This window comes from Anser brachyrhynchus, assembly GCF_964034855.1.
Source record: "Anser brachyrhynchus genome assembly, chromosome: 1".
In the NCBI taxonomy this organism is placed as follows: domain Eukaryota; kingdom Metazoa; phylum Chordata; class Aves; order Anseriformes; family Anatidae; genus Anser; species Anser brachyrhynchus.
The window spans coordinates 175370683-175397350 of record NC_137694.1 but is presented as its reverse complement, the minus strand read 5'-3'; the positions used below and the strand labels follow the sequence as shown (position 1 = coordinate 175397350).

The 26668-nt window shown below is 38.7% G+C and overlaps 1 protein-coding gene across 1 annotated transcript; it reads right to left on the bottom strand.

The window, feature by feature from the left end:
* Window positions 1-9079: 9079 nt before the first annotated feature.
* Window positions 9080-14532, bottom strand: PCDH20 (protocadherin 20). Its single transcript, XM_080577742.1, has 2 exons — window positions 14187-14532; window positions 9080-13194 (listed from the first exon to the last, which is right to left on the bottom strand). The coding sequence occupies exons 1-2, from the start codon at window positions 14334-14336 to the stop codon at window positions 10483-10485; spliced, it is 2862 nt and encodes a 953-aa protein (XP_080433868.1). The 5' UTR covers window positions 14337-14532; the 3' UTR covers window positions 9080-10482.
* Between the last annotated feature and the right edge of the window lie 12136 nt (window positions 14533-26668).

The window sequence follows — 26668 nt, the reverse complement described above, 5'->3', positions numbered from 1 at the left end:
TTTTACTGACATCTGTCATTAAGGAGTACTAAATTCTAAAGCAATTACTAAAATTGCTTTATTGAAATCACATAGCGCTAACTTTTGAAGTATATAATCTGGTTCAAAGACAAATGTTTTACATCAGTGTGCTGTTACATCTTGAGGTTACAAAATTTAATCAGGGCATTAATTCAGGTTTGCTTCACAAGATGAGTTTTCCACGGGATCACTCTTACTGTCATTAATTGCTATCTATTCTTATCCTTTAATTCATTACCATCTTATTTCCAAATCAGCTTTTTCTTTATTTTGTCTAGGTTTAATAGATTATTGGATTTGCAGATGTTTTGGTGATCCCATTTAGCCTTACAGAATATTGGCATGGCATCCGTCTGTACTTGTGTAGTTACTCTGTAATTTTAACAAACTAACCACCAGCATCACTTTTTGGGTTGTTTATTTCATCTTAGTACAGCAAGTTGTGTCATTTCTCCAATCTACATCTAATTCCTTGCCATTCTTTCATGTATTTATTTTCCCTCTCTTTAAAAAAAATAAAATCCCCCTTTGTTTCTAATTTTTGATGGCTCTTAAAACCATCTCAGAAGGTAACTGTATCCAAACTCCAATGAAATTTAGCCTAATGCGTATCAGTATTTATGACAGGTTGAGTTTGACCCTTCAAGGATGTACTCAAAAGGGCCTTACATTTTCCCTTATTGTCTTTAATACCTTTCAGATAGTTCAAAGTGCTTACTACGCTAGTGTTTTAGTTTTTTTAAGTTGATGGAAAGTGAACAAAACCCCATAACACTGTGTGAAAGTTTTCAGTTTTACAGTAGCTTATTGTCGACCATTATCTGAAAAGAGTTTGTAAAAATTACATGTCTTGTGAAGATGGATTTCACATATCATTTTTTTATTTTATTTTTTTCATAGGGGTCATCTTGTAGAACACCCAATTTAAAAGTACCCTGAATTCAAGTCAATTATTTCTAAATAGCCTTTACCTTCAAAGTAAAAGGGATCATATGAATTTGCCTATGACCTTCTGATACTTGCTGAAGAGGTAATGATGCTATAAGCTGTTGTGTTCTATTTGACATTTGTAACAGTTCAAAATCTTACTAGGACTCTGCATTTTTATTAAGCTAGAAGGATTTTTGACTCCTGAATATTTTCACATACTGCTTTTGTTATTTCCATATAGTATTTCTTATCACATGTACAACTTCCATCATGAAAATATGTACTCAGTATATGCAATCTATTACCAGCAGACTAGTGAAGATAGAGTAGGAAGGAGACTCCTTTCATTGCCTCTATGTATGCTATATTTCATTCTTTTTAAGATTTGTTGGTTTTCATTTTTGTGAACAGCAAATGTCATAGCAAAAAGATCAGATCTGTCAAATGCAGGTATCCTAATCACTTCAAAGAAATTTGCTTCCACACTTACTACCTTAAAGTAAAAGACAAATGTAGAAACAAACCTTCCATGCTCAGAAAAGAAAAGGAAATTGTCTCAATTTGTGTAGAAGCTTTATACTCCACAGCACTTTAGGAGTGTTTCCTGTGCACTGTAATTTGAGAAGGGCAAAATAATACTTGTTCTAATACACGGTCTAAAGTCATTCTATTTAATCTGAGGTATTTAAATGAGGTACCTCTGTGAGTGCCCTGTTGTTTTTTTTTTCTTTTTTTTTTTTTTCTGACAGACAGAAAAAAGTATTGCTTTTTAATTATATCACTTTTTATTTCAAAAGTTAATATTATGCAAAAAATGCATCTTGATGTTTCTATTCCAATATTTTATAAGTGATCAGAATGTTCTTCATTAAGATATTTTTTCCCTTGGAAAGGTTGTGGATGCCCAGATGCCCCATCCCTGGAAGTGTTCAAGGCCAAGTTGGATGGGGCTTTGAGCAAACTGGTCCAGTGGAACATGTCCCTGCCCAGAGAGATTGGAACTACATGATCTTTAAGGTCCCTTCCAACCCAAGCCATTCTGTGATTCTGTGATTATATTTGTTTTATGAATTCTGTCAAATAAAATTATTGTTGTGTAGATGTGGAAAGATTCAGATTCAATAAAAAGGTAATAGAAAATGTCATTTACTGTCAATAAAAATAACCTGATCCTTTAATGTTTCTTTTTTTATGCCCTCATACCAGCTGTAATGGGGATGGACAATAATGGCCCATCTGATTTTTGCATAAAAAATTACAGTTCAGTATGTATACTAGTACATTTTTAAACTGGATTTACATTAGTGAAAGGTAAGAATTAAAGAAAACCATTCTTGTTTATTTTATTTATTTCTTTTTCATTCAGCTGAAGTTAGCCTGGTAAACAGAAATAAATAAAAGAGAACACCAAGAGAACTGTGTGGCCTTTGCTCGTCTCTTATGATTTATAAAGAGGGAAAACAAACAAACAAACAAACCTCTAAACATGTAGATGACTTTTAGATAGACATGATAGACAATTTGAATAAATTTGAATAGAAAGCATCTATAGGACCTACAACCTATTAACACAGTGGTTTATTGGAACCCTCTTCTTACTCCTGTAATGACATGTTTATTCTCTTTATAAATGTGAAAAAGAAGGTTATGTTATCATTCTGTATTTTAGGGAAGTGAGCGCTGAAGTGTATCTGGTATTTGTGTATTGTCAGAAAAAAATCTCATTTCGTTAGGAGCATTCTCTATTCCCAGGGAAACATTATGTCACAGTATCAGCTTTTATTTTAGCTGAGAAGATACAAATGTTTCTAATAAGATCTTTTTGTCCTTAGTTAGCAAAAATGAATGCACCCAACATAATAACATTACAGAAAATCACCATGGAAAGAGAATGCTGTTATCGTAATGAAACAGACACTTCCATGATATTCTACTCAAAGCCTTTATTTCTCTATACAACTTTGACCTGCTGACAGTAAGAATCAGTTTTTAATGTATTTTGTGCTAGCACTTTGTGTCAGGAAATCCCGAGGCTTTGTGACCAGCTCTCATAGGTTAAGAAAAGGGATGAGATACTGCTGAAAGGGCATTGTTAACACTGCTGATAATATGTAGTAAATCCAGTAGACACAGAACAATTCTTTATACTGTTTCTGACCACTTCTTTTTGTTTCTCACTTGCAGTCTTCGTGAAGGGCCCTTTCATTTTCACTGCATTTATTTATACTTGGTCTGTTTTGCTCTTTTCTATTTCAGTCTGTCCTCAAGTAAAACACATTCCGAAAAGCAGTTCTGCTTTGTACTCTGATTGCCAGTCAGATGCTTTATAAATACATTCTTCATAAAACAGAGCCTTGGGCAGAGGAGACTGACTTCTACCACATAACTGTCTTGAGATTGCAATTTTAATGGGATTACAGTAGGCATAAAGAAAATGGGATTTAAATTAGTGCATCTATAAATCCTGAACTATGAAGAGACAAGTACCTCTGAAGAAGATCTACAAGGTACAATGTAAGTATTTCAGAGGTTTTAATTTCATTTATTTATTTATTTATTTCATGCCAGAAATTGCTGGTCACGGAGGGAATAGCACAGGAATTGGTTTGAGTTCTCATTTCCATATCTAAAACCATATATGAGCTTGGTCAGATCACTTCACTTTTCAGCATAGTCTTGCATGGGCTTTATCTGATGCTCCAAGGTTTCTCATCGACATCTCTGTAAACGATGAAGCAGACTGGTCTGTGCTAGAGCAGTAGCTAATTAGCTCTCTGCTTAAGTTATCTTTGATCTTAAAAGTTTTTTTCTGTCTGTCTCTCTCCCCATCCTGAGTTGTGTAAAGACAAGCTTTGAAAGTGCTTGCAGCAGCACTTCAAGGCCAGGGGTCCCCACTCCCCAGTAGGCAATGTATGCTTGTGTATCCTCAAAATAGGATTATTTTGACATTTGAGTCTTTGTTTTAAATATGATAGCTCAGTCTTGAAGTGAAGGATGGACAGTGTCTTTACCCAAAAAATGCCTTCTGCATTCCCTTTCAACATACAGAAAACTCTGTGTAGGATAATGAAATTTCTCAGTTCCTCAGTGAGTGCTCTAACACACCTTTTTTCATGTAAATAAGCAGTACATCTTTTATTGTATTCTGTAGGTGCAACTTGCATGCAATATTTTTGTAAGAAAAAAAAGAAAAAGAAAAAAAGGAAAAAAAAAAAAAGGATAAAGCCATGAGAACATTTTGGACAGTGAAACCCAAATGAATGGAATTTTTCAGACTATGAAAATGTGTTTGAAAGACAGGCTTTAAGTCACCTGAGCTCTAGGCACCTACACTGAAAGCAAGCAGCCTCCTCCTCAGCACACTAGCTGTTCTGGTGCTGTCTGAGACACCAACTTCTCTCCAGGAATTAACAGTGCTAGAGGAAGGGCCTAGCACTGCAATCTGTACTTCACTTCAGAACCTAGATTTCTGTTCTTTGACTGAAACATAGAAGTTAAATCTTAGTCTGAGTAATCTGTAAAGTTAGTGGAGAGAAGTAGACAACTCCAGCATTTACCAAATACCTGAATTGCCTGTGGCAATAAATAAATAAATAAATATCAATCCTTTATCTCTTCACTCATAACAGAGGGCACACATAGCTCCATTAAAATCAACAAAATTAGATGGGATGAATTTAGAGCTTATCAGTTAGGTGTTTTTCTTTTTCTTTTCCTTTTTTTTTTTTTTTTTCCCTCTGTTTCTAAGGATCATATGTCTCTGTATGGTCTAGATTTTAAGTTCTTATTATGGTCTCTAAAGCTCTACTCATTGGAGATGAGAGGTTGATATACTTAATGTATCACCGCTAGTAGTATACACGTACCTATCCATAGTTTTCTCATGTCTTTGTAGGTGCTATTTTGCATCTAGCACTTGGCATCTGTAACACTCTAGAAAGGCACAAGTTTTCCTGACAACCCTGTGCATAAGTTTGAGAATTTCAAGGGCATTCCAGATAGCACTTGACATTATTTTTCAGAGCAGTTAAATCTTGCCCTGAATGTCAACTTTAGAGCAAGTTGAAGCACCCTCTAGTTCTGCTGACTGTGTTGATGAGACTGTCAGAGGCAATAATGGAAGCCTAGGCTCCTAGCTTAGAAGCTGATAACCGCCTGTAGACATTTCAATGTAGTTGTGCAAATGTGGAGCTGAATCCCATCACAAAAACTCACTTCAGCACACAGAGGGGTTTAGTGAACCCCTCCTAAAATATCAGGAGCATCCACACTGGGCTGATAGTTATGACAGTCCATTGGTGGAAAACCTACATTTTTTGAGACTGGCAGATGGAGGCCAGGTGGGATACCTGAAGGCACCTCAAGTGGCACTAGATGCTGATACATAGGCAGTGGAATCAAGTTATCACTGTCTTTGCTCCTGTTCTGCACAAAGAGGTAAGTGCTCTTATCTCATTGACTTGCTCTGAAGACTAGTATTGTGCTAAAACTTTGGAAATGGAAAATATGACAAAACAGAAGGATAGGAGACTAAATTTCCCTTGCTAGGACTGCAGCGAGGAGAACAATATCCAACTTGATGCTTAGAATGCAAATCATCTCCATCTGAACACGGTTTAAATGATTCCATATAATGTATTTGAGTTAAATACTTACTGCTTACCAGCAGCTTTAGGTAGCAACATTCAAATCTGCAACTCTAACACTAAGCATGTGTTTGTTTCCACAAGTAGTGGAATGAATGACTGAATGCATCATAAATGATTCAATATTTATTCATTCAGAAAAATGTTTTCTAAGTACCTGTTCAAAGAACTGTGTCTTCAGAAATATTTAGGAGTTGAAATTTGGCCTTTAAAATTCATTCCCTGATGAAACTGGAATGAGAACAGAGCAGAAAACACTGAAACATGAGTATGCAGCATGTTAGATGAGATACACAGCCTATCAATCTGTGCTGATTAAAATTAAAGTGTTTTACTTGTCCATAATACGAAAAACAGAACTGTTTAACTTCACATCTGTTTGAGGCAAATTCTTTGAATCCCTCTATATCAGAATGCAGAAGGCAGTTTTATCTTCTTATCTGCGCCTTCAGTCTGGTCCAGAGACTGAAAAGGAAATACCAATACTGCCTGTGCAGGTATTTTCACACATTCTTTAACTCATAAGACTGTACTATATGGCATGTTGTAAATCATTTGAAACTTCATCACTCTGAATGACCTGTTAAAAACTAATAAATTAGAAGCCTTCAAATGGTTCCCTCAAAACATTCCCCACACTATTAAAATAGAGCATATAGCTAATTCCTGCAACTTTTATCTGTCTCTGCAACTACTTCCCATAAGAAAAAGTGTATGATTGTACTCTGTAGGAAATGGAGGTGCTGAATACCTTTATTTCCATTTAAAATTTCACTAGACATCCCCTTTAAAATCAAATTATTTTGATAAGGAAGATGGATGTGCTTAGCTTCTCAAACTGCAGCTCTGTAGGAGAGTTATCTAAATCAAAGTTTTGTATTTCACCTAGCTGATATTTAACAATCGTTTTGCTTTGTTTTCAGAGTACATTACTTGAGTGAGAAGGGACATACATAGAACCTAATGGCTGCAAGCAGCTGGCGACAAGCACAGTACAAAGGTAGCAGTCAGTTTCCTGCATGGCTCTGATAATACACCTGCACTGTGAAAGGAAACACAATGCGTGTTCAGGAACTCTGGAACAATGCGTGTGAAAGGAACTCTGTGTGTTCAGCTGCTGATTTCTTCGTAGCAGAGATGCTATTTGTCTACACTTATACCAAACTGTTTTTGTGATGCAGGCTGCTGCTGACAGTTCATTACTTTGAATCAAGGGATGAAATTCTACTCATGGATTATTCTCTTTACACAAGTATTTTAATGAAACCACCCCAAAATAGCAGCTGGGGCAGAAAATGTACAAGGAAATCCTAGTCAAATCAGGGGTCTGTCGTTGCTTTCATGGAAGACAAGTTTTGCACTACCACTGTGGCCTCCCATGAAATGTCCCATTAAGATCATTGGAAATTTTATATTGTCCTTAGTGGACTCTAGCACAGTTGTGTGTTTGAACCTTGGTACTGAAAAATGTACTTAAAAGGCCATGAGATTAATTGTTTTCTGAGTTTTGACACAGGAAAAAGCAAAGTGCTCTAATTCTCCTTCCACACTTTCAAGCCTCATCCTTTATTGATATTCAGCCAGGTGTTAGGTTAATTTTGCATCAAAACAGTAACTTCAGAGCATAATGGGACTCTGAGATCTTTCACAACGACTAAAATGAAACAGAAATCAAGAAGATTGAGCTGATTTTCTCTGTACATGACACTGGGCTCTCTGCTGATTTCTTGTTTATTTTTTAATTTGTTATTTCTAATGAATTTGCATGGCAAATTCATGAGGCTTTGGCAACACAAAGTTTAGGACACTCTCATTTTTTATTAAAGTGAACAAAGAGCTCCCACTCACTCAAAGATTGTTCAATGGATATTGTAAATGAATGAGACATTTATTTTTGTGCCAGCTCAACTACCAGTGTCGACCAGATTTGCATATATTTTGGCAAGTGCACTGCCACAAGTTGTAATAAAATAGGCCCTTTATACTTGAGTCTAATTTACTTCAGTTACATTCATTTTATTTACTTTCTTTCTTTTTATGTTAAAGGAATTTCTGTAAAGGATAACTTGGAAACAGCGAGGTCAAAGAAATGTCTGCTATATAGCTGTTATCAAGCATTTTTCCACTGAGAAAAAATAAGAACATTTTCCGGAGGAAAAAAAAAATAATCCCAGGTGCTATGAATTTAAGATTTCTGTTTTTTTTTTTTTTTTTTTTTTAATCACTGTTAGGATTCACATTGCATACTTATATATCATGCTTATTACTTGCTGCTGCCAGCTGTATTTTTTTTTTTTTTAAGAACTCACTATGCATATTTTACCATCTTCAGTGACATTTCCTACCTAAAGGCTGCTCACAGGAAGGCAAAAATATGCTCTTACTCTATGAAGTATTATTCTGGATACAGACTTTTTTTACAAGTCGTGGTGCTGGTATGGCTGCAGGAGTGATTTCAAACTGATTTTCTTTAAATGTGTGGAAAATTGAGGGAGAGAAATGCTTCATGAGCGGTACTTTGGTTTTTACAGGCTCATACCATTTTATTTTATTACGCATTAAGAATGTGCTTGAATGAAACAAACCAAAGAAAAGAAACAATGAGAACAGCACATTTAAACTCAGTGAGTTTAATTAAAGAGGTGAAAGTCCATGTATTTGTGAAATCTGAATAAAAATAACTGTCTGGTGTCATACAAACATATTGCAGGATCAGGTTATTGGTTTTGTTGTATTTTTTTAAGTCTTGGGTTTGCTGCTGTTCATAGTATCTTGAGAAGATACTGGACTGCTAATTCAAATAATAAAAGAGCAATGAAAAGAATACTGTCTTTCTAACAGTTACCTTGTCTCCCTACTGAAGAAAAAAATACAGAGGCTCTAGACCCAACCCGCCCCCCCACCCCCCCCACCCCCCCGATTACAGAGTATCTCTAATACAGAAACCAGATCCAATGAATTTCAGGAATATGTACCCTTTCCATATTTGAATAATAATTAAATAAATTAAAAAAAAATGATTAACCACAAACCTCTGAAAGGCTGAATTATTTTTTCATGAAACTCATCTAACAAACTATGCACAAACAGAAAATATTCTAAATGGAAAAAAAAAATCTGGAATTTATCTTAACACACTTAGGCTAAGCAGAATCAACATCTATAAGAAGCTCCAATACTTTAATAGGCCCACGGTGAAGTAATGTGCCACTCACAGAAAGAAAATCAAAAACTGCCTCAAATTGCTCTCCCTACTTTTTAAAGCAGGTATCAGCTGCTGCCCAACTTACATCAGCTGAAATAAAATTATCTTTACCAGCAATATCAAGGGGGATAACATAAATCCTCAATAATGATTCTGAAGTGTACTAATTTGAAGAAGTATCATGAGACATAACATAGTCAGCAGTCAGATATCTGTGAAGTATGTATTCCTTGTAACTAAAATAATATTCAGCACGATAAGATAGATAGAGAATAAGTTACTATGAAAATATATAGCTTTAATTTGCAGACATATAAACACTTTCGGTACATTACAGACATATGATGCCAGAAATCAAAATAATCCGTTTTAAGCATAACACTAATTTATCTTGTTCACACAGAGAAATCTGATGTAATCATCATACAAAATATAGTTTTCAGTTCTTAAAATGAAGTGAAAGTGAGACATCACTGATAAACCTGCTGCTTTATTGCAGAGGATACAGCGAAGAATAAATTATCAAGAAAATATGCTGCCAGTCTTACAAGTCAGATTTTGGATCTAATCCAAAATCAAAGCCAATGAAAAGGAGCCAGGAATGGTAGCCAGAAGTCAGAAATAAGATCTTTCACATGAAATACCAATCCAGAAAGGAGCAACAGTCAGTACAAACCAAGTCCTATAATTCCCTATAATATGAAGTCATTTTTGTTTTCATCTGGCAGATCAGATTCAGAAGTATCACATGAAAAATCTATTACACAACCAAACTGATGGAGTACTAACAACAGATTGCTAAAAGTACCAAAAATATTACCACTTCTGCGACAAATAAAGATTTAGCCATTCCCTTGCTTCCTTGTATCTGGCATGTTTACAAGGATGAGCATGGGGTTTTGTCCTTATTTCCTGTAGGAAATATTAAATATAATTTTCCATAAAAATGACTAGCAGACTTCTGGAACAAATGATAGTGTGGGTGAAAGCTAGAGCAAATGAAAGATGGTATGCCACAGCAGTTCAGATTCTCATTATAATATCTTGCATTCTTTCTCAACAGGAATTGCACTTCTTGTTAATGCCTTTTCTATCCTACTGTAAAAGCTTTACTTGTGAGGTAATAAACATTTTTTTAAAAATTCTTTACTAGTGCATTTTAATGTCCTTATTCTTTTAATTATACACACATCGGGACAGACATTCCTCTTTTGTGTGTGTGTGTCTGTGTAAATCTCTGTAAGCCAAAGCATATTTTATATTAAAATCAATATATTTAAAATATACTTTATCTTATGGACAGTACCTCAACCAGTTCCCTGCTCAGGAGCATCTGATGCCCTCTTGTGGTTAAAAATACTTTTAAAACTTGAGTTTAAAGAATTCTTACCTTCCTGTTTTTTTTTTATGGTCACTGATCATATCAATTAATGAAAGCTGCAAATGATGTCCATGTTTTTATAGACAGGGTGCTAGCTGTTAGTACTAAGTTTTCATAAAAAAAGCTGTACACTGAATTTGAATTTAAAAAATTGTAAACAGCTATTTACAATTATAATATTATTAAGTTATAAATTAGTGGTCCTTCACTGCAATCTCTGTCAATACGAACCACAGCTAGGTGTTTCAGAGTTGTCTAAGGTTTTCCAGATATTGATTTGAATTATCCACAAGGAAACATCATATGTTGGATATCTCCATTGGTTTCTTCTCCAACATGTGCAGGTTAATTCTTCCATTTAATGGGATTTGTACTTCCATGTTTTCATCTGCTCTGTGATGCTTTTTCCCTTTTCTCAGACAGATGTAAATGCCCATCCCAGTTACTAAAGCAATTGAACCCAAGCTTATTATTGACAGAGCTACTAAAGTAGGCATGCAGGATGCTGACTCCATTTTTTGATGTGTAGGTTCTATGGATATTTGCGGCTGCTTTTCTTCTATATTGATATCAGGCTCCTTTCTTAATAAACTTTCAATGTAGCTCTCATTGCTAACTGTGTCATTGACGAAGAGATTCACCATGACAGTGGAATGGAGAGGTTCTGGATAGCCGTGATCACTAACTTTTACAAGCAGCCGATACAGGCCATAGTCATTTTGCATGAGCGACTCTTCCAAGGTGATATTACCAGTTTTAGGGTCAATTCTAAATGACTCTGGCCGGGGGCCTCTTCTTCCTATGATGCTGTATGCTATGACTGCGTTCATGCCAGTGTCTTTATCGACAGCATAGACCTCAGTGATGGGAGAGCCAGGAAGGGTAGAAGGAAGAACCAACAAATAAGACATATTAGACTGTGGAAACAAGACCAAAGGGGGGTTGTCATTTATGTCCAGAAGAAGGATAGTAATTTTTGCAGTAGAAGACAGGGCGGGATCACCACCATCAACTGCTTCGATCCACAGCACATAGGAGCTTTGCTGTTCCCTGTCCAGGGAGACTTTAGCTCTCAAAACTCCTTTTCCAGTATCTATGACAAAAATATCACTTCCATTCAGGACTGAAAGGGCAACCCATCCATTTTGCCCTGCATCAGCATCTGTGACACTGATAACTCCAATTTCACCAAAACCTGGAAAGTTTTCTGGCACAAAAAAGCTGAAATCCTTATTGATAAATCTTGGACTATTATCATTTTTATCCAACACAGTGATGGTGACAGTTGCTATTGACTCTCTTGGAGGGAACCCAGAATCTACTGCTTTCACAGTATATCTGTATTTCTCCTTTTCTTCTCTGTCCAGCTGAGTGGCAACTGTGAGAACTCCTGTGGTTTTATCCAAAGAAAAATAGGAAGGTGCATCAGGCCCTAAAAAATAGGACACTTCCCCTCTTTCTCCACTGTCAGCATCTGTAGCATGTAGTTTGGTCAAGAAAGCATTGGGAACATTGTTTTCCTCAATGGATAATTCTATCAGCTGTTGAGAGAAAACTGGTGAGTTGTCATTGTCATCCAAAACTTGTATTTTGATTATTTTGTTTACGTTAAATCCTTCTGAGTTCCATGCAACTACAGAGATTTCATACAGCTGCTGTGTCTCATAGTCCAAAGGTTTTGTGGTCTCTAAGAGGTATTCATTGTTGTATGGCTTGTATGGTGAAAGTCTGAATGGCCCATCACCATCCAAATAGCAATTAACTTTGTATTTTTCATCAGGGTCTTTGATGGTAAAAAATGCTATTGGTGTGTTAATAGGCTCCAATTCCTTTAAGTACACCACTCCTTCCACTTCATTAGCTATGAAACGAGGGACAACTTCAGGTGGCCTCATCATGACTTTGATGATGGTCACTAGCACTGTGATCACAGCAGGGATACAACCAGGACCATTGCCCAATATGATCAGCCTGTGGAGCCTTGGGGCGTCCCCATCAATCTTACTGGAGAGAGTGATGGCTCCTGTGCTTTCATCCAGGTGGAACAAGTCTCTGGATGGCTGAGGGACCTTCTGGCTGTAGGAGTAGGTGATCTCCGCATTGGACCCAAGGTCCAGGTCTTCTGCGTGGACAGTGGCCACATGTGTCCCTAGGCTGGAATTCCCATAAAGGGTGACGTTGAGCTGTGAGTCGCTGAACTGGGGGCAGTTGTCATTGATGTCGCTGATGCCAATAGTAAGCGTAGCACTGCCCACGAGCGGAGGAGCGCCCCCATCCTCAGCAATGATGACCGTGACATACTCCTCCCGTGCCTCTCTGTCCAGAGCCCCCATGACAATCAGGTAGGGGGTCCTCTCTCCGCTTTCATTCTCCTCCACGTCCAGGGTGAAGACACCGTAGTTATCTCGCAGACGGTAAGTCTGGACGCCATTGGTGCCCACGTCGGGGTCAAGGGCAGGGTGCTCGATAGCCAGGCGGGTGTTCACAGGTGCGTTCTCAGGCACCGAGAGGTGGATGTGGGGCACAGGGAAGTGGGGAGCGTTGTCGTTGACATCTCGGATAGCGATTTTCACCTTCACCAGGCGGAAGTACTCCTGCGGCAGCACCAGCACGTCCAGCAGCAGCAGGCATGACTCGGATGAGAGTGAGGAGGAGGAGGAGGAGGAGGAGGACATGCTATCTGCCTCCCCAAAGACAGCGGCCCCACCACTCTCCACGCACAGAGCCTCCCGGTCGATCTCCAGGGCCGAGGTGTGCAGCTCTCCGGAGCGGTTGTCCAGATGCACGTACTGTCCCCCCAAGCCACGGGAGGCCAGGGTGAAGGAGAGGGGTGGCTGGGGGGCTGTGGGGCGCTGCCCGCCAGCTGTTGGCAGCCGCAGGTCACGGGCCAGGCTGCCAATGAGCACCCCGGCGGGCAGCCCCTCGTTGAGGCTGTAGAAGAGCTCAGTGGCGCGGCTGTAACTGGCAAAGCAGTTGAAAGGTCCAACGAAGAGGAGGAAGAGGAGCAACTGCTAGGGAGAGAGAGGCACAGGGGCGTGGGGATAGGGTGGTGTTAGAGGAGGAGGAGAGGCAGGAGGCAGCCACCCCCTTGCCCATCACCTCCCCTACAGACACAGTGAGCAGAGTGCAGCATCTGCAACCTGAAACCATTCTCCCTCTAATAGGGGAGAGATATCTCCCATCTTGTCCCCCTCCTTCACCCCCCGCCCCGGTACAGCAGCTACTCCCAGGGCATCACCATCTGTACCCTCTAGCCAGCACCAGCTGCACTCCCCCTAGCACACGCTCCCTTGCCAGGGCTGACCCAGGGGCACCAATACCCCCCATACCCCCCTTCCTGACCTTCTCCCCCTTCTCATCAGCGCTGCACCCACTCTCCCACCCCAAGAGACCCCCAAACATTTCCTCCCCCACTCCCCATCCCACACCAGCAAGGTAAAACACGACCCTGCCTCCTCGCCCCCATAACCCACCCCCCGGCCCCAAAGCCCCGTTATTCCCGCATGCCCCTGATCACCACGGCCCCCCAGCTGTCCCCACACCACCTCGCAGCTCCGCTGGGCTGCCCCAGCTTAAAAAACCTTTAAATACGAGTTGAGCAGAGGGGCCGCGGAGAGGTAGCGCCAAGGAAGTTGCCGGCGTTGGCTGACAAGTGCATCCCCAGCGCCCCGCGGAGGGATGGGGGCTCCCCGAAGTAACTTCGGGTGTCGTCGCCCCGGGGGATCTTCCCCCCCCCCTTCTTTTTTTAACCGCTCTTTCCTTTTTTTTTTTTTTTCGCCGCTCTCCGCTACAACCCGAGCCGGCAGCAACAGCGAAAAAAACTTTTCGCGGCTGCTGCGATCGGGGAAAAAAATACACAGGAACAACAACAAAAAAAGCACACAGAACCCAACACATATATAGGCATGCATATATATATATATATATATAATTTTGCTCCTGCGTGCGAAGTCGGGCTGGGGAAGCAGGAGCCTCCCCTGCCCTCCCGCCTCCCCACCCTCACCTGGAGGCTGCCGCGGGCGCTGCTGGTGCTGCCGCGGCTGCCCGGGGGCCCCATGCCCGGCCTCCGCCGCCGGCTGCGCCCCAGCAGCGCGCCCGCTCCGCCGCCCGCCCGGCGCCTCTCCTCCCCGCGGCAGCCCGAGACCGTGCCCATGCCCCCGCCGTCGCCTCCGCCTCCGCCGTGCCGGGCTGGGCCGAGCCGGGCTGAGCACCGTGCACCGCCCACGACACTCCCCCGACCGTCCGGGGGGAGAGGGGGGACGGAGGAGAGGGGGGTGCGCGATCGCGGAGGCTGCGGTGGAGGATGCGGAGAGGGAGGGCGGGCAAGGGGAGAGGGATTAGGCGGCTTGGAGGGAGGCGCTGGGACCACCAGAGGAAGGAGATGCTCCCGTCTGGAAGCTGCAAGGAGAAAAACAAGATATGTCCTTTATTTATTTATTTATGTATTTATTTTAAAAATAATTTTTTAAAATAAAATGACAAAAATTTTTTTTTAAATAAAAAATAATTAAAAAAGACACGAGATGTCCTTCTGTGGATCTAATAAATAAAAAAATAAATACATAAATAAATTTATTAATAAAAATCAGGAGATGTCCTGTGGATTTAATAATTAATTAATTAATTAATTAAAAAATCTAGATTTGTCCTTCCGTAGATTTAATAAATAAATAAATAGATAGATAAAAACAAGTTGTCCTTCCGTGGATGTAATAAATAATAAATACTTTAATAAATAAATAAAAAACCACGAGTTGTCCTTCTGTGGATTAAATAATAATATTAAAAAAATAAATAAATGCCACGGGTTATCTTTCTGTGGATTTAATAAATAAAAAACGAATTAATAAATAAAACCCACGAGTTGTCGTTCTGTGGATTTAATAAATAAATAAATAAGAAACTCGAGTTGTCCTTCCATGGATCTAATAAATAAAAAATTAAATTAATGAATTAAAACCACGAGTTGTCCTTCTGTGGAAAGATGCTGTGGTGTGGCTGCCATCAGGCAGAGCAGGAATTAAAAGCTGGCTCCGTTTTAAGTAGCGTTGCCAAGCCCTTGTGTCTGCACGAAATGAAGGTACTGTTTTGAGGAGTCTGTGACTATTTGCTTGGTGCAAGGTGCACGTCCTGCCGAATTAGAGCAGCGACTGCAATTTCCTGCTGCTTGGAACCCAGAGGTCTCTTGTGGCAGAAAATTATGCGCTCTCATTTTATAGTCTCCAGTCACATTTGGCTAGACTGTGAAACTGCCATAGAACTAGTCATGAAATTATCATCTCTTGGGAAACTTCAGAGAGTGCAAGCCCAATTACACGTTTCCTTAACATCTCGGACTATCGAAAGGGTAGCTAACCTGCCTTGTGTTCCTTGCACTGGCTCTCTGCAAGCTCTAGGTATTTAGCCTTAAAGCGTTCAGTGGTCTGGATCCAGGCTACTGATGAGAGTTCAAGGATTAAGATTCTGGAAAGCAATCACATTTGTCAAGTAGAGTGGAGCTGCCCCTCACATAGGTAAAGTTTGTACAAGAGATCAAACTGTCTAAATAGCATGGTCTGAGGACCACCTTGAACATCTCCACACTCCGTGGCAACCAGATTGTGCAAGCATTTGACATCAGCATGGATAATAAAGACACATAGGACAGCAAAAGTATTGCTGCCAGTCCAAAAGAAACAAACAAAAAAAAAATACTGTTCCCTTTTTCTCCCACAACTCCAATTAGAATCACAGTCCAAAAGCAGCCTTATGTCCAAGTCCTTCATAGTTCTACAACTTTCAAGAGCATACAATATGTGGAAAATACAAATCATAATGTTTAACAGCTCTTGGGATGCTCTTGGATATTTTGGGGATGAAGGCAGCAGCACAAACAGAACAGAACAGAACAAGAACAGAACAGAACAGAACAGAACAGAACAGAACAGAACAGAACAGAATAGAATAGAATAGAATAGAATAGAATAGAATAGAATAGAATAGAATAGAATAGAATAGAATAGAATAGAATAGAATAAATAGAACAGAATGGAATCATAAACATCCAACACTGACTTCCTCCAAGGTCATAAACAAATTGCATTAATTCCTTTGCCTAATATCCTCCAGCCATGATATGTAAATACTACGATACAGTTTGTCTGAATTAGAGCCTCTCCCTATTCTTTGCAAAGTCAGTGGCAGCAGAATCAGGCTCTGTTTTATTCACTGGATCCCTTTGAAATATTTACCATTTAAATATCTACCATTTAAATATCCATTTCAATCCAGAAATGACATTAGCACAAAAATCATAAGTAACTTAAACATTAGAACACTAGAGTACTAATAAGAGGGCCAGCTATATTTATTATTCACTAATCTCTAGGGTTTGGAAAGCACTCAATGTGTACTGCCCTTATAAATAGTTTATATCTTTACCATTCAATTTTAGCACAAATAGAACAGGCAGTACAGTATATACAGTTCACAGCAAACATGTATAATTTAAGAAAGGAATCGAAGTATCCAAGTCCTTTACTAAATTCTCATCCATGTGAACTGTTCTGCAGATCATTCAGTTTGAAAAACTCACATAAACTCAATCCCATTCCAGTTAGTTTTAGCTGGACATGACAGATGCTTTTAGTTGACTCACATCTGCTCTAATTTTATTCATTTCAGTGGAGAAATACTGACTCATTTGGATTTCAGTTAGATTTTGACACTGATTTATGTGGAGTTTGAATTTCATAGACTGATTATAATCTTAGTTTTAGTGAATCAGTAGTCTTTTTGTGAATGAATCTGAAGTCCCTATAAAATTATATCTTAAACTTTTATTTTCCACTGATATCTCAGTTTATCTCTCTTTCACCTTATCCTCTTAAAATTACTGACCTATTACTGTACACTTTTTCTTAACCATGAGAGCCACTGCATTTCCCTGAGGCTTCTGATAGAGTAGGCTATGCCTCTGCTATTACAGTAGTCAGTTTTTCCTTACACCTGATACATTTTCTTTTATTAAACCACAAGTGTAGCAGCAGAATGTAAAGTTTTCTGGAGCAGCTGGTACCTCTATAATACTTTATCTCGTTAGACACCAACAACATCTAATAAGTGTTAAAAGCTCCTTGAAGACTAATGTGTCCAATAAATCTCTGGTTTAAGGAGAAATACTCCAGCTGTGTATGGGATATGGTATGAGGGCTGGGAAAGAAGCAGTGAAGAAGAGATATAAAATTTGCACTTTTGCACTTTTTTTTTTTTTTTTGTCTTTTCGTGAACCACTTCCAAAGTCCCAGGAAAATATTCATTGCTTTTATTATGTTTCTATATTCAGGTATATTCCACCCACAGGAGTATTGCATCCAAGATTCTGTTTGTAATTAGTGAATAAGAAGGAACAAGTAGGAGCATTGCTGTGGGATTCCTGAAATGCCACAGATCCAAGTAAATTGCAAAACACGAGTGAAGTCAAGTAACAAGCCATCCAGGAAGTGCCATAGTTATTTATAAATACATGGGAAGAAGTATATTATTACTATGGTAAAATAGAGTATTACTTTGACTTAACTAAAGAGGGTATAGGAGGTATTGATACTCAATTGAAATGGCTTGTTTCTGTGGGCAGTGTTCCAGTGGCAAATAGAAACATTTCCAGATGAATCAATCTGGATCATCACTTCTGAAAGGAAATCTCAAATGCAATTTTTTATTTTGTTTTATTTTGTTTAAGTTTGGCAACTCTGACCAACATTTACAAGAGATACAGACAGTCCTCTCAACCTACCAAAAAACTTATCTGTTGGAGTCTGTGGTTCTACTGAGCAAGGTTGTGGTGTGAAAGAACCATCAGTGAGATTCTACTGATTCAGCTGACAAAAAAAATTGTTAGTGCAGTAGTCAGTGTGACCCTTTTGGCTAGGTGCCTTTCAGTGGGGAAACTCAGTCAAACAGAATGAAAGCGCTGGTGTTAGTATTGTTTCCCAGTCCCAGGAAAACTGAGTAAGGTATAAGACCTTACTAACAGGCTGTCACTTCTCTGAAGAGTTTGAACTGCAAGAGATACAGGACAAGTCAAGGAGGTCCTTTTAACTCTTAGTGATACAAACTTTTTATTGCTTTGCTGCTCAGTAAGGAAATGGCTTATATCCTAAACTTCCTGTGCAGGATTGTGGATTACAATGTGAAAGACTCTATGAATATTAAATAGCGACCTTGCTTGCAGAGGTGCTGAGCATCTGGTGCTCACATTTATACTGAAAGCTGTGATCATTCCATGTAGATCAGACCAAGCATGATCATCCTGTTTTCAAGCACATAGTGGGAGAGGTATCTTGGCATTGCTTTCCCTCGTGACATTGAAAGATGGTCAAAAACTTGGAGTCCAGATTAGATAAAGAAGAATTGGATCTGGAAGATTGACATCTCTTTGGATATGCATTGCTCAGATCTCCAGTAATGTTTTCAAGGACTGGTTCTTTGCGCACTCTTGCATGTGTTTGACAGGAAGGTTGAAAGATGTGCATGAGATTTTCTTTTCTAGCCATCTCAGCTGTTGGGAACTACTGTGTAACACACATATCAGTTGTTAAACACTGGAGGAGAAAATACATTTGACAAAAAGCATCCTGCAGTCTTTGAACCAACTGCATTTGACCAACTTTTCCCTCAAATTCTTTTGAGGTTTCATAAAAGTACAAAAAAAACTGAGGTTTCATAAAAATACAAGTTCTTTGGTTATGATGTTTTGCATATGGTCCCAGCTGTTTTGCGTATGTCTCTTTTTGTCTAGAAAAAAGCCAAAATATTCTAACAGTGAGAAATATTACCTTCAATATATTTCTAGTCTGATCACAACATTATTTTTTTAAAGAAAAACTAAAGTTTATCAACTATGCATAAGTTTTTTGAAGTAATTAGGAAGTAAGGATTTAACTCATTTTTAACTCATAACTCTTTCCTCTTTTTAACCAGTACTTTTTACACTGTGTTACACAGTGTAATAACATTCACTTTCACTGACTTTTTTGTAAGGCTTAAAATAATAATGATACAACTTTTGTTTCATACAAGCCAAAGCACAGACTGAGGTACAGAACTAATATGATACAGCTAGAAATAATTAATACCTTAAGTCTTTGTGATGGTCCTTATCACATTAGTTCAGGGACAGTAATCCAGCTTCTTCCAGCTAGTCTTCTACATACTGCTTGCAAATTATGAGAGTGTCATGAATATGTCTTTTAATTGACTTCACATTCACATTAAGAGATGGCTTCTGAGCTGAAGTTACAGCCTCCTAATGTTGAGTAGCATACTTCTCCCAGTACTGGAGAACATTGAAGAAGTCCCGTGGTATGCCAAGTAGTTATCAGATACAGAGGTGTGTGCCTCTGTATCTTTATTCTGGTCTCCATGTAGGCTGCCATGTGTCAGGTTGCTCCTCCAATCACAGACTGCAATTCCATTTTGTTTTCTGAGATGGAAATTGGAAGATGGTAACGGGTAGATAGTGGGTACAATGCAGTAATACAGATTTTTTTTTTTTTAATTGTTATTTTTTCCCCATGATTGTTGCAGCTCCAGTGCCCACTGTATCCCAGCTTCTCTTCTCTTAGTTCCTTTGGAACAGTCAGCTGTACATATTTTACTTTATCAGATGAACTATCTAGCTTTGCTCTGAAATACATACTTTATGTTGTAGTTTCACCTGAGATCTTTGGCCACTCAGAAAGTACAGTTGCTTCCTTGACAATTAAGTATTTTGAATTTTTCAAGGGACCAGAGTCCATCATCTTCCCTTGGACTGTATTCAGGTAAAAATTCTTAATGGATTTGATAACTCAAATTCCCTAGTACTAACTTACTCCTTGCTCACCAAAAAGACCCCAAAAAACTTTTCACCAGACTGGGATAATTATATTGTGTTCTCGGTTTTGTGATAAATTGCTTCTGTTATTTAGACAAGAGAATTGACCAACTCCTAGTGGGTTTTAGTACATTTTTATGTCCTTGATGAAATGAAGATAGTGAAACTAAATAACTTAGGGCATAAGGGCATAGTAAACTTTTTATGTAAAGAAAAAAACAAACAAACATATTTGCTTTATGCCTCAGAAGTCTTGTAGCTGTTTTTTCTTTTTTTTTTCTTTTTTCTTCTTTTTTTTTTTCATATTGTTGCTTTGATCACTCAACTTGCTACTCAGATGAGTTAACAGCACTTTTTTTTTTTTTTTTTTTCTGCAAATGGACAGGGTTCTCTTGGCAGACATTAATAAACCGTGAGAGCCAAGATTACCTGAAGTTCATGAATAAACAGGTTTTCCTGAGTTTTCAAAAGCCTTTAGTCACATCAAAATCTTACTTCCTTGTTGTTCAGCTTTCATGTGTTTTGGAAAGAGAGGGTTACTCACTAGAATGGGAAGTATTTGCTTGATCTAACTTAGATATCTAAAAAGATGATTTATGGAATTGGCAGCACACTTATCATGAATTACCAATCAAGAAATATTTTCTGATGTTACTTCACAACCATATTAGACAATAACTACATATGATAGGAAAGGAAAAAAAAATCATAGTTTCAGAAACTCAATATTCATGATATGCATTGTTACGATCTAGTAGCTCTATTCAACCGAAACCAATTTTTTCATATGTGTATTATTGCACTCAGATTAAGTCAGATTTAACTCAGAATAAGTTAATAATAAGAAGAATACATTTGAAAATTTTACCTCCAATTCAATAGCACTTTCATTTGGCAAAAACAAAATATTTTAAGCAATGCTGAAAAAGTCAAGTTTACTGTTTGACTTCTTCCTTTTCTTCAGTGCTGCGCATCTCTAGGGCTCCACATAATAACCATTTAATTCAAGACATCAGAAACGCAGCAAGCAGTTTAATAAAATTCAAAAGGCATTTCCAGCATTTCCTGGTGGTTTTCACTCCATTTATCTCTACTCTCTGGGCCCGGCTGTCCAAACAGTTTTTAGCCCAGCTAAGCACATACCTGTCTAAGCCATGGCCTGCTAGTTTCTCCAGGAGAATACTGTGGGAGATCATGTCAAAGGCCTTGCTGAATTCTAGGCAGACTACATCAACAGGGTTTCCCTCATCCACCAGGCAGGTCACCTTATCAGAGAAGGAGATGAGGTTGGTCAGGCAGCACTTGTTTTTCATGAACCCATGCTGACTGGGCCTGGTGGTCCCGCGTACATTGTGTGATTGTATTCAAGATGACCTGTTGCATCACCTTTCCTGGCACCGAGGTCAGGCTGACAGACCTGTAGTTCACCAGATCCTCCTTATGACCCTTCTTATGGATGAAATAACAATTAATGCAACGTTCACATTTTATTTTAGTAATGTACTCTCTCATATGGCAGTTTTAACACCTCAACCATGATGTTTGTTAGTAATTTCCCATTCTTTAGGGATATAAATATCTTGATTCCATTTGTCTAGCCAGTGAAGAAGAGCATGGAACTGCCAGCTGGAACAACTTTTACATAGTAGATTGCCCTTCTGGTACATCTCTTCAAAATTGATATCTGCCTACATAGCACTTCTATGTAGAGAATCACAGAATCAGAGAATTGTAGGGGTTGGAAGGGACCTCAGGAGATCATCAGGTCTAACCCCCCTGCCAAAGCAGGTTCCCTAGAGCAGGTTGCTCAGGTAGGCATCCAGACAGGCCTTGAATATCTCCAGAGAAGGAGACTCCACAGCCTCCCTGGGCAGCCTGTTCCAATGCTCCATCACCCTCACTGTGAAGAAGTTCTTTCGCATGTTGGTGCGGAACTTCCTGTGATCCATTTTGTGGCCATTGCCCCTTGTCCTGTCCCCACAAACCACTGAAAAGAGGTTGGCCAAATCCCTCTGTCTCCCACACTTAAGGTATTTATAAACATTGATAAGATCCCCTCTCAGTCTTCTTTTCAATAGAATATGTACTATAATATTTTCAATAGAATACATACTATAGGTAAATTGACTGAGGAGATTTTGAAGCAGAACACAAAGAAACAATCCAGAGAGCTTTAATGTAACAGAAACTTAATATATTCGCATTTGGATTACGTGTATCATGCTACAAAGATAAAATCAAACAAACAACCAAAAATAAACAAAAAATTACAAAAGACAAACCCAAAATATCACTCCCATGTGTTCTGCATATTATGCAAGGTATTTTTCCACATATGGTCATTGACATTAAAATGTTTTTCCTGAAAGAATGTTTCATCTGATAATGAGTAATTTGTTTAAGTTTTAAAAACACTCAGAAATTGGAAGATCAAGACAGGGGAAGAGATACTAAGTGAACCATGGCAAAAATATATATATATATTTTTTTTCATATTGCATCTACTGTTAACTCAGATCTGTCTGATGAGTCTGAAACTTTAAGGATTATCTCTACTCTTTTACTGAATAAAAATAGGAAGATTAACCTCTGAAAGAAGTAGCTGGCACTGTGTAAGCTAGAAATCTTCTTGATAGTGAAACCATTTTGTGGATGTCTAAAGATCATAAAACAGAAATATCTGTGATATGTATGCTATATGTATATGCAGTGCATAAATTACTAATTGTTAGTGAGAGGCTTTCATTCCCCTCACACTTGGATTACCATGCTTAACCTTTGGAAATAGAAACATCCTACTTAAAGGTAGGAAGGCTCTGGAAAAAAAAAAAAATGGCCAGATTGATGGACCAGGTCCAATTTCATGACATTCAACAAGGTGGTCATAACAACCCAATGCAGGGGTATAGGCTTGGGGAAGAGTGTCTGGAAAGTTCCCAGCAAAAAAGGACACGAAGGTGCTGTCAACAGCCAGAAAAACATGAGCCAACAGTGTGCCCAGGCGGCCAAGAAGGCCAATAGCAGCATGGCCTGCATCAGACATGGTGCGACCAGCAGGACTAGAGAAGCAGTTGTCCCTCTTTACTCAGCACTGGTGAGATGAAATCTTGAATACTGTGTTCAGTGTTGGGCCTCCCACTACAAGAAGAATATTGAGTTGCTCTAGCATGTGAAGAGAAGAGCAACAAAACTGTTGAAGGGACTAGAAAACAACATATATGAGGAGTGACTGAAGGAACTGGGGCTGTTTGATGTGGAGAAAATGAGGCTGGGGGGAGACCTCATCACTCTATAAATACCTGAAAGGAGGTTGCAGCCAGGAGGGTATCAGTCTCTTTTCTCAGGTGACAAGTGATAAGGTGTGAGGCAACAGTCTCAGATTGTACCAAGGAAGATTTAGACTGGATATCAGGAAAAATTTCTTTATAGCAAGATTGGTTAGGCATTGGAACAGGCTGCCCATGGAGGTGGTGGAATAGCCGTTCCTGGGTGTATTTAAGAGATGTGTGGAAGGGGCACTTAGGGATATGGTTTAGGTGTGGACTTGTAGTATTAGGTGGATGATCTTGAAGGTCTTTTCTAACTAAAATGATTCTATAACTCTATGATTCTATAATCCTTCTCTTGTCTTTCAATTTTGCACATCCTGATATTAGCTTTTATAAACAAAAATGCAGTTGTTTCTGGATATTGTAACATGATGAATATTGATATTTTTATTGTTTTTTTTGAAGACAAAATTATGTTTGATGCTCTATACAGCCGTCTATCGATTTGTATTTAATTATTTGATATTAAATTCATTACCTTCTAGTTTTATGGTTATATTTCTATTGTTACCAAAAGCATAACCAGACTAAAAGCTAGGTAATATAAACTTTGTGTGTGTGTGTGTGTCTGTGTGTGTGTGGACCATTCAGAAAACTGGGAATGTGCTATTGAGTGTTGCTAGTTCCACAAACAAACAAAATGCCCTTGCCTCGTCTCGCCTCTCCTCCCCTCCTGTCCTCTCCCTCTTATAAGGGACAGAGGAACTCACAACAACCTAAGATGGATGCTTGTTCTCCCTTTACAATACTTGAGAATAATTATATGCCACAGAGTAGAACTCAGAACAGCTTATAGATTGATCAGGGAACCATTTAAAATTATGGTCTCTGTAAGGTGTCTAAAGCGCACTCAGGGGAAATATCACACATTTGTACTCACCAAATATATTTTGCATCTTGCTTAAAGTTACAGACTGATGTGACCATCCACTGGAAAAAATTGAAGGCTAGGTAGAGCCTTTGTCTCAGTGAAGAGGTCTCAACTTTCCACAAGGGATGGAGGAAGAGGAAACACCTTGTTTTAGGACACAGGTAAATGCACATGAGCTGCTACTCCATTTTTGTAAAATGGGCTGATGGTAGAAGCTTCGCCACGGAAGATACTTTCAGTAGATACATCTGAGTCATGCCTGAGGAAGAGTGTTTAGGAGTTAGCAAGATCTTCCACATTATTTTTTAGTTAGCTTTTGCCAGTTCCACATGATATGCCAAACTCATGTGTTTTTCTCTGTGCACTTTAGGTGCACTTTGGATTCCATACCGAATATGGTAACTTTCCACAGGCAACATGTGTATTCCTCACACACAGTATGGGTAGGCATCTGATCATTATAATGTTCAAATCCTTTTCTTGATCAAGATCCAAATGCCTCACATGACTGTGTATTTTTACTCAACGCTGAGACTTACTGGGTTCCCAGGAAGACCAGTGAGTGATCTTAACACTTCACCTGCTAATCACACACTCAACTTAATTGTTGGTAGAAATTCCTGGCTCTGCATGGTCATTGGTACTGCATGAAGGGGGATATGATATAGATTGTTCTGTGGTACTTTTATATTTGTTGCTGCAGGTGGAGGCATTCAGTTCACTTCCTCTTAAGAAAACTGTGGGGATGTGGAAGGTGGAATGGTTCCAGACTGACTCAAGACTGCATATGTGCTGTTCCATAGGTTGCGGTATATAGAAATTAAAATTTTGTATGTTGGGAAACAGGCAGAGAAACTTCCCTCATTAGAAGTAACAAGAGGCCAATTAACTTCACTTGCTACACATAACTAAAAGGCTTCCATCTTTGCAGTTTTGCTTTACTGTTTTACAAAGTGGTCTTTCCTGAGAACAGTTTCAGAAGCATTCCTGAGAAAGAAAGGCTTTTGGAATCAGGTGAGCCAAAAAAAATGCTAGTGTTAAAATTCCTAATCTGGAAAGAGAAAACTCAATACCTTGTTGTGGGATGGTTTGTCTTTAACTTACATCTGACTTTACCCAACAGCCCTACAGTGTTAAAGAAAAACAAACTACAGTAGATGACCAACTGTAACAGTATGTCATTCATAAATAGAATTGTCAGTATCAAATAATCATACTTTATAACTGGCACTGGAGTCAGACAGAGACAGGCAACTAATGACATTTTTATAAATCTACTTTCTCACTTAACATGTGGTACTCCCACTTTTTTAAAAAAATAAATCCCTTCCCTTCACCCCCACCCAAACTAAGCAACCAAAACCAAATCAAAACAATAGCAACAAAACCCTCAGCTTTCCCAAGCTGTTATCTTGCTTTCTGAAGAGATATCACCTTTCTTTGGCTTCCTGCCGTTTTAGTTAATCTTTAGTGCTTTAAAAATAACCTCATTGTGTTTGCAAATAATATTTGTTAGGGAGAAATCGGAAGTATTTTCTTCCCAGGGGTAATAGGAAAAAACCCAAAACAAAGAAACTTTAGAAAAACAAGATTATTTTTGATCACAATATATGAAGGCAGAAGAGGCAGAGTGGACACTAGAAATAGGCTGAGGGCTGTGCCATACTGTCACATGCATAATTCATTTTCTATATAATCTAAAGCCTCATATATAATGTTTCTTGAAAATAAGTATGAAGATAAGAAACATGCTTAGGTAGTCCACTCATGTTGTACACCAGAAGGAAGAAAGAATTCTATTCCTCTTGGCACTGAGGGAAAAACCTCTAGTAGATAAACTTGTATTACCTTCATATGTGAAAAAATTAAACTTTTTTGATAACCTTGAGTTAAATGTAGGAAAATATTGTGACTTTCAGAGGAAGATCCAGACTTCTCATAACACTGCTGTATTTATCTATATGTACCCAGGACCAAAATGTCTTTGGAGATTGATATTCAAAAATGAGTTGACTGCTAGCACTTTTCTCTGAGAGCTTGAAGCACTGGATCTGCTCATTTTGAAACATCACTAAGCTGAACTGGTCAGAAAAGTTATAGTACCCAGTTTCACTCATGAATGACTTTGTGTGTGTGTGTGTGTGTTTGTGTGTGCGTCTTTCTAGGGTTTACCTTATCTTGCCCAAAAACTTACAGAAATTGATCGTGTGTGTACTGAACCTGGGATTTCACTTGGAAAAAAATCTACCAAATATGACATATAACATGACTTTGCACTGTCTTATTCATCCAAAGTAATAGGGTGAGAGATTTTTTAAATACACAGTATTTTATGTAATCCCTTATCTGAACATGCTTATTTTTTTTTCTTCTGTGTGTTCATCAAAATGAGTACATTTACTGTCTCACTAATCACTGTAAGTCATGAC

Excerpts from the sequence above, each read along its gene's own strand:
- PCDH20 (XM_080577742.1), bottom strand. The coding sequence starts at position 14,336 with ATGGGCACGGTCTCGGGCTGCCGCGGGGAGGAGAGGCGCCGGGCGGGC. Across the intron at positions 13,195-14,186 it reads GCGCCCGCGGCAGCCTCCAG|CAGTTGCTCCTCTTCCTCCT; the intron begins GTGAGGGTGGGG and ends CTCTCTCCCTAG.